Source organism: Octodon degus, unplaced genomic scaffold, assembly GCF_000260255.1.
Source record: "Octodon degus isolate 3935 unplaced genomic scaffold, OctDeg1.0 scaffold00043, whole genome shotgun sequence".
Classification (NCBI taxonomy): Eukaryota; Metazoa; Chordata; class Mammalia; order Rodentia; family Octodontidae; genus Octodon; species Octodon degus.
This window is the reverse complement of record NW_004524619.1, coordinates 6,400,227-6,408,867: the sequence shown is the minus strand read 5'-3', so window position 1 is coordinate 6,408,867 and position 8,641 is coordinate 6,400,227. Positions and strand designations below refer to the sequence as shown.

The window sequence follows — 8,641 nt, the reverse complement described above, 5'->3', positions numbered from 1 at the left end:
GTTCTGCCAAAAAAAAAAAAAAAAAAGAATCCTAGAAGACAGCTTGTTGTGGTAAAATGTAAGAAGTACTGGCCCAAAGAGCATTGTTTCATTTCTATACCTCCCTCACAAGAAACTTGTTTCCTGATTTCATTTGATCATTTGCACACCTGATTCCATGGGGAGAGGTCCTTTAGCAGATATGTGACAACACAGACTGAGAACAGCATCACTCAGTGACAGACATTACACTATTTAAAATAAGACTGAAGGCAGACCCGGCGGAGCGTGGGCATCAATGCTGACTCAAAAAGGTTCTGGGCTTTCAGCAGAGTGTGGCCGGCTCCATGCTATTGCGGCCATGGCCCATCTGTAGTCAGCCCAGTGGGCCGGCATTAAACCAAAAAGAAGATGTCCCTATAGAATGATCTGGGAGTGGAAACCAGTGACTCAAAAACAGAAAGCTGGTCCAAAAACTTCAAGTTTTTGCAGTCTCAGCTTCAGGTGAAGAAGGTGGCACTCACTCAGGCAAAGAGCCAAAGGACAAAACAAAGTACTGTCATTGATTTAAAGTGAGGCAGCTCTGCAGACAACCGGCAGATTGTGGACACAACACCACATGTTGCAGCAGGCCTGAAGGACCCTGTTTTCAGTGGGTTTTCTGCAGGAGAAGTTCTCATTTCTTTAGCTGACGAATATGATCCTATGTTTCCTAATGACTACGAGAAAGTAGTGAAGCACCAGAGAAAGGAACGACAGAGACAGCAGGAGCTGGAGAGACAGAAGGAAACAGAAGAAAGAGAAAAGAGGCGTAAAGACAGACATGAAGCTAGTGGGTTTTCAAGGCAACCAGAACCAGATTCTGATGAAGATGAAGATTATGAGTGGGAGAGGAGAAAAAGAACTATGGGAGGAGCTACTGAACCACCTACTTCTCTTGTAGAGAAAGACAGAGTCACCTCGAGATTTTCCTTATGAAGAGGACTCAAGACCTCGATCACAGTCTTCCAAAGCTGCTATTCCTCCCCCAGTACATGAGGAACGGGATAGGTCAACATCTCCAACTGGGCCCAGCAACTCCTTCCTTGCTAACATGGGTGGCACAGTAGCACATAAGATCATGCACAAGTTTGGCTTCCAGGAAGGCCAGGGTCTGGGGAAGTGTGAGCAGGGGCTGTGCACCGTGTTGTCAATGGAGAAGACTAGCAAACTGGGCAGCAAGGTCATTGTGGGTGATGCCACAGAGAAGGGCGAGTCTCAAGATGCATCAAAGAGGTCAGATTCCAATCCATTAACTGAAATACTTAAATGTCCTACTAAAAGTGGTCCTATTGGGGAACACAGTTGGTGCAAGAGAAGTTGATGAAGATTTAGAAATTGAAATGAAGAATGTGAAAAAAAAGGCAAAGTTGGCAAATGTGTGATATCTGAAATTCCTGGTGCCCCAGATGATGAAGCAGTACAAATATAAAATCCGAGAGAGTTGAATCAGCAATTAAAGCTGTTGTTGATCTGAATAAGAGGTATTTTTGTGGATGGGTGGTAAAAGCATGTTTCTACAATTTGGAAAAATTCAGGGTCTTGGATGTGGCAGAACAAGTTTGATTTTAAAGACTAGAGTCATCTCCAAGATCCTTGAATGAGCTACAGACTGAGCAAAGACAATGATCCTTAAAAGATCTATGTTGTGAGCAGAAATGGCCAAAGCTGGTGAATACTGGGACTGCTGGAGGGACTTCTGATACATATGTTGATTGACTTCTTTTTTATTTTATGATTTTTTTAAATATAGAATAAAAATCCTCTTAAAAATTAAAAAAAAAAAAAAGACTGAAAATGTCACAACCAGGTAAGATGAAACACCTTAGTTTAACTCAAGAGTGGAACAGAAAAGATGAAGCCTTTTAGGAAGCTGATCTCTAAGTAAAAGGAAGCAACCTAAGATCTATTACATCTATTCTTACCTGTAATTGGAATCAATTTCCAATGAATTTCAGTCTCTTCAACATTATTTGAATTAGACTGTCTGTGGAATCCATGTTCAACGGGAACAGTGGGACACAAACTGCAATCTTCAAAATTATTCATGTTAAGTAAATTTGGATCCTAAAAATAAAAGTACATATTCAGTAGCTTTCTCTCTAGCAAATTTTTAAAAATCAAAATTTAATAAAAATATTTTTTCTGAGGAAATTCTCAAGTTTCAACATAAATATCACAAATGAGTAGTATCAACATAGTAAAGTGACAATACTGTATCTCAAAACAACAATTTTTACTCTGAAGATATAATCTGGTATTTATAGCCATGACTTAGAAACCTATGGTAAAGTACCATACAGTAAATATTTTGAACTTTGTAGGCCAAATATTTAACTCTGCATTATAGTATAAAAACAGCCACAGACATAGATAATAACACATAAATGAATGGGTATTGCAAAATCAAGTGGACTCTCTGGCTCATAGCCATCAACTTAAATATTAAATATATTAGGAAATAACAGTTTAGTATCTCAATGCCTACATACTTTACTTTTTAACCCTATCATCATCCCCCTCCCCTAAATATCCCAAAAGAACATGAAGGCTGAGGACATGTACAGATGACTTTTAGCCAAAGGAGAAATGAATGAATTGGAAATAAGCCCACAGGAATATGGTACCACCCTGGTAGTATTCTCAATGGATGTAGCCACTTCTCGAAGGAGATTAAAGCTATTTCTCAGCTATAAACCAATCCTTTATAAGCAATAACCCTAAATAAATAAATTAGATGCCTTAATAAGCAAGGCTAAGAGTTACTTCATAAGTAATCTCAATAGCCACTTGTTTTACATTACTACCTACAGGAGAAATATAAAATACATCCCCTATTTGTTACCCTGGGGCAGTGAGTTCAGTCATGCATCATCTTTAAGTTTTCTGTTAACTGACACCAGAGAGCAGCCAATGCTTTGAAGACTCAATTTTATTACAAAACATTATGGAATTAAATTCCAATATGCCATTTCTGACATTGTCCAGCTTTAGTTATATCATAGTAAGTAAACTTTATTCTACATATAAGCCCTACAAGCAGGAAGAAAAACCACCACTTTTGCATTTATATATCTGTAACAAGAAAATTTAGCAATACCATGCTGGACAGACATCTTTAATCAGAAGTGTATTTTAGTTCTTCTGAAAGAAATCACTCTATGAAGCATATTCACTTGCTCTCTTTGAAACAGTGAAAATCAAACGAAAATAACCAAAAGATATATGCTTACTTCTTTCAAATGCAGCTTATGGTCAATGCCTACTTCACTGGTGGATACAGCAACAGGATACTTTAAAGATGAAGGATTGACTTCTAACAACGGGCTCTGAACACCCTTAAAATGTACGTTTTCATTTTTTGTACAAGAAAGACGCTCATATTCTTTCTTATCTGAGACAGAGTTCAATTTATGTTTCTGCCTCAGCTCTTCATAAGCATTATCCGTGTTCAATCCTAAGGCTTTATTGACTGTGTCTGTGAGGGATGCATCAGAATGGCGTGCATTTGCTAGTGTTTCTGACAGCCAATTAAACAGCGTATGAATGTCACCAACACCAGAGTTACAGGTATCCTGCTGCTGCTGCCTTAAATCAGCATCATGCCCAACTAAGCCAATAGGCTGTGGAGACTCTGAGAAAAAAGAAACAAAATTCAGCTCTTAAACTTAAGTTCAAAAGTCAGCATACATAAGTCAAATAGGCCTTTAAAATTACTTACATAAAATGTATGGGGAAAAAAATGTATGGGGAAAAGTCATACAAGTCAGACTTCAGTTCTACCAACATGCCTATCCCTTACTAGACCATATAAATAAAGCACCCAGAACATAGCACTTAAAGCTGTCAGGACAGGTCAAATATTCATTAGTTGTAAGATCCTGTACATAGGTCAAACTTTCTATAATATGTGCATAATATATTAATAACCACACTATAGTTACCCTAAATTCTACCACCAAAATCCTAGTCAATTATTGCTTGACAAAAACTGAAACATTTGCACTTGCTATTTTGTTAGGAAGAGATCCAAATTACACTTAAATCTACTAAAAATCCTTACTTATTTCTATTTCCTCTATTCCTCTATAAAGCACTCTTCTAAGCTTTGTCTCAAATGACTAAATGACTTAAAATTCATAATGAAGCCCAGATATTAGAGATACCAAAGAAATCCCCACCAAACTTGGAGCCCTCTATGAGAGAAAACATGTTAAGACAAGGTTGCAGAAAGGTATAAATCTAGACAATCTGCCCAACTAATACATTTAAAACTTTCATAGGAACAGACATTCAGAAAATAATGTGCCTTCCTTCAGGAGCACACCTGTAATCCCAGATTCGTAGGAGGCTGAGAGGAAGATTGTGTGAATTTAAGGCCAACATAGGCAACTTAGTGAGATCCCAAGTCAAAATAAAAAAAGGGGAAGTCATGCACTTTGATGCTGGAGTGGACATTATGATTTCTAATTTAGGATGTAATAAACCACAGTAAAAAAAATTTTTTTTAAATAAGATTACATACTTCTTTTAATTATACGTTATAGTATCTAATTATGATTCTACTAGGAAATTACAGAGCACACAAAACTAATATAGAGACTTAAAAAGAGCATCAATAGGTCTGGGTGAGTTTAACTACAAAGCAGCTTCTGAAGGATAATGAAAATACTCCAAATTTGGAATGGTGGCCACACAACTGTCAAAACTCACTAGACTGTGTGTTTAAAACAGGTACACTGTATACATATTGTACCCCAAAAAAGAGGGGCTCAAAAGTTAGCTCATATAATGAGTGGGTTCACCACCAAATCAAAAGGATCCCCCCCCCCCCCCGGAACGGGGAATTGAACTCAGGCCCTTGCACTTGCCAGGGAAGCGCTTATTCTGAGCCATCTCCCCAGCCCCTCAAAAGAATATTTTAAATTATAACCCAGCCTCCAAATATCTACTTCAAAAACAAAAGATGTAAAATAACTAAAAATATGCAAGAAATTCCTAGAATCTTATCACTTCTGCCTTGGCCTCATTTCAATTTTAAGCTTCCCATCCATACAGCCATTCATCCATTCACCTATCCATTTAGACAGGGTCTTGCTATGTAGTTAAGTAGCCCTAAAATATGTAGCCCAGATGGTTTCAAACGCGACAGCACTCCTCTCCTTTCTCAGCTGCAACACCTCTGCTTCTCAAGTGCTGGGATCACAGTTGTACACCACTATGCTTATCTACTACCATTTAGATTAACAAAACCTAATTGTTATTCTACATACACAGAATTAACCAATTACCAACCACAAACTATTAAATACCTATTATGTAGTCAACGCTAAGAAATACAGCAGACCCAGACATAGTTGAACACACCTGTAATCCCAGCACTTAGAAGCAGAAGCAGAACTGCCATGAGTTCAAGGCCAGCCTGGGCTAAATAGTGAGTTAAAGGCCAGCCTGAACTGCACATAGAGACCAAAAACAAAAAAAGAAAAGAAAAACAGCAGTTCAAAGAATGCTTTGGATTCAATCAGAACTGAGTTAAGATAGCTGGGCATGGTGGCATATGGCTGTAATCCTAGAGAGCACTCCAGAGGTTGAGGCAAGAGGATTGCCATGAATTTGAGGCCAGCCTGGGCTACACAGTGAATTAAAAGACAGTGAGACCCTTTCTCAAAAAAAAACCTGAGTTAGAATATAGACTTTGCCACTATGTAAAACTTTAGGTAATGTCATTTAATTGCCCACCAAAGATGGTTTTCTTATCTGCAAAATGAGGATAATAATGCCTAATATTTACTGGGTGTGATGGTGCGCACCTGTAATCACAGCACTCTGGAAAGCTGATGCAAGAGGACTGCCACAAGTTCAGGGCCAGCCTCAGGTACATAATGAGCTCAAGGCCAGACTGAACTACATACAGCAAGACTGTTCCAAAAACAAAGGAAAAAAGAAAGCCTAGCACTCAAGAAATGAAATCTATACAAATAAAGCACCCATAGCACTGCACTTAAAGCTGTCAGGACACAGGCCAACACTTTAAGACAGATGGCATGTATCATGAAGTTTTAACTGGCTCAGCACAGATCACAAGCCCAACGTAAGATGAACAACATGCAGACAATGAACAGAACAACCAGAAAGCTGAGGAAAGTTGATATATAACAACTGAGAGAAGTACAAGATGCTTCAAGAAAAAAAGGAAGCAAAAGACTGAGCACAACATCATAGGGGGCAAGATGAATTGTAACTAAAGTTTATGAAAGAATAGGAAAAGTGGCTGCATGAGGCCAGCCTGTAACAGAATGCCAAGTACAGAAGGTGAGTTTCTTTTTTTTATGTATTTGGTACAGGGTCTCACTACACAGCTCAGAATCCTAGTGATTCTCCTATTTTCAGCATTCCCCAGCACTGGGATTACAGGCATGCACTACCACGTCTGAATTTGGTGCCGCTCAGCAAGCCTGGTGGCAGGGCCGGTGTGGTATGTGGTGCCAGGGATCAAACCCTGGTCCCTGAACTTGCCTAAGCAGGTGCTTCATCCACTGAGCTACCTTGGGAGCCCCAGAAGGTAAGACTGATCGTGAATTAAGAAAGCGATATTAAGAATGTGATGCTCAAATAAACCAAAGAAATTATTAGTAGTAAGTCAGAAAAGCTACCAAGAACAGAATATGGACAAGGAAAATAATATTAGAAAGAAAAAGAAATACAAAAAAATAACCCTCCGAGTTATTACTGCAGATAACAGCTCTGCCAAAAAGATAACTTTCTGCACTTGCCTGGCAAGCACAAGGTCCTGATTCAATCCCTGGTACTGCAAAAAAAAAAAATAATAATAATAACTTTCTTTGTAGTTTCCAATATAGGCTGTACAACAGGTGAAATGAATTTTTATTTCGGTTTAATTCACTTAAGCTTAAATAACAACACATGGCTAATAACCAACATACTAAATTAGTACAAGAATAAAAAGAGCCGGCAAGATAGCTCAGTGCACTAAGCACCTGCTTAGACAAGTGCAGGGACTGGGGTTTGATACCCAGTACTACATGCCACGCCAGCCCTGCCCCAGGGGTGCATTGAGCTGGCAATGGAGTCCGGGCGTGGTGGTGCACACTTGTAATCCCAACGCTGGGGAGGCAACAGGAGGTTCACTACGAGTCCATATTGCATAGTGAGACCCTGTACCAAAAAAAAAAAAAAAAAAAAGGAATAAAAGAAATCAGGACACATATTGCTAGGAGCACAAAAATGTAGCAAGAATACTGATCTATCCAACCTAGTAAGAGAAAATAAGTATGAAAAAACAAGAAAGCTGGTTATTAAAGAAAAGAAAAATAAGCTAGGTGTGGTGGTGCATGCCTCTAATCCCAGGACTCTGGAGCATGCCATTTAATTTAAAGCCCAGCATGGACTGTCTAATAGAGAGTTCAAGGTTAGCATGGTCCGCTTAGCAAAACCCTGTTTAAAAAAAAAAAAAAAGTCAAAAAACTACTCTTTAAGAGAGGAGGGTCGGTGAGATAGCTCAGTGAACTAAAGTACCTGCTTAAGCAAGCTCAGGGGCTGCGGTTAGATCCCCCGCACCACAAGCCACACCAGCCCAGCCCCGAGTGGGCTGATGAGACAGCCACAGCACCCGGGCGTAGTGGCACATGCCTGTAATCTCAACACTGGGAGTATGAAAGCAGGAAGATCACCACAACACCGAGCTGTGTAGTAAGATCCTGCAACAACCAAATACATTTAAAAAAAAGAAAAAGAAACAAAAGAAATAGAGGAACAAGGGACCGGGGAGATGGCTCAGTAGAATAAGGGCTTGCCCGGCAAGTGAAAGGGTCTGAGTTCAATCCCCAGTTCCACAAAAAAAAAAAAAAAAAAAAAAAAAAAAAAAAAAAAAAAAGGAAAAAGAAATAGAGGAATACTCAGACTTGCCATAACTGAAAACAGCAGTATAAAATGTGAACTATCATATCAAAGGTTCCTGAATGCAAAAACAATGTATTCCTTATCAACGGACTTAGGATTGTGTGAGTATTTTAAAAACTTAGGCGATAAGGCCCTAGAGATAGCTAAGTGGTCAGTCTAAGTGTCTGCCAGGCAAGTATAAGGCCCAGGGTTTGATCTCCAGTACTGCATGCTGTGCCAGCCACCAAAACCACGCATGGGGCACACAGTGCTGGAGAGGCTGAAAAGGAGGATCACTAAGAAGTGCAAGCTGTGTAGTAACAAGATATATATAAGTGATAAAATGTTTTAACTTACTAAAGTATTTAAACACATACACTTAAGTCTCCATTTCATTTTTGTCTTTTCTGTCAACCAAAAGAGAAAGCAAAGCAAAGAACAAAGAAAAAAAATGTAGAAGACACTCCTAGATTCCTAGAGTGGAAAATTATGTATTCATCTAAGAAATACCAAAGCTTAGGTTCAGGAGTTGGAGAGTGCAGGACAAGTTGAGGGCAAAAGAAAAAAAAAATTTTTTTAATACATATTAAAGCCCAAAGGGATTCTTTATGTAACATCCTAAAAGAATCCAGTATTGTGATATTTCTCCAATTATGAAACTAAAGGACTCTAAAAGGACAGGTACTCTGATTAGAAGGAAAATAGCTGAGTATACTTTATT

The 8,641-nt window shown here is 38.8% G+C and overlaps 1 protein-coding gene and 1 pseudogene across 1 annotated transcript in view; one reads left to right on the top strand and one right to left on the bottom strand.

Annotated features, from left to right (window-relative positions):
- Fam208a (family with sequence similarity 208 member A) overlaps positions 1-8,641 on the bottom strand; it is a 59,347-nt gene that overhangs the window by 14,902 nt on the left and 35,804 nt on the right. Inside the window, exons 15-16 of the mRNA XM_023715731.1 lie at positions 3,252-3,652; positions 1,944-2,085 (exon numbers count right to left, since the gene is read on the bottom strand). Of these exons, the coding sequence (XP_023571499.1) occupies positions 1,944-2,085; positions 3,252-3,652 (543 nt within the window). The remainder of the gene's footprint in view (positions 1-1,943; positions 2,086-3,251; positions 3,653-8,641) is intronic.
- On the top strand, positions 391-1,584 carry LOC101572923 (annotated as a pseudogene).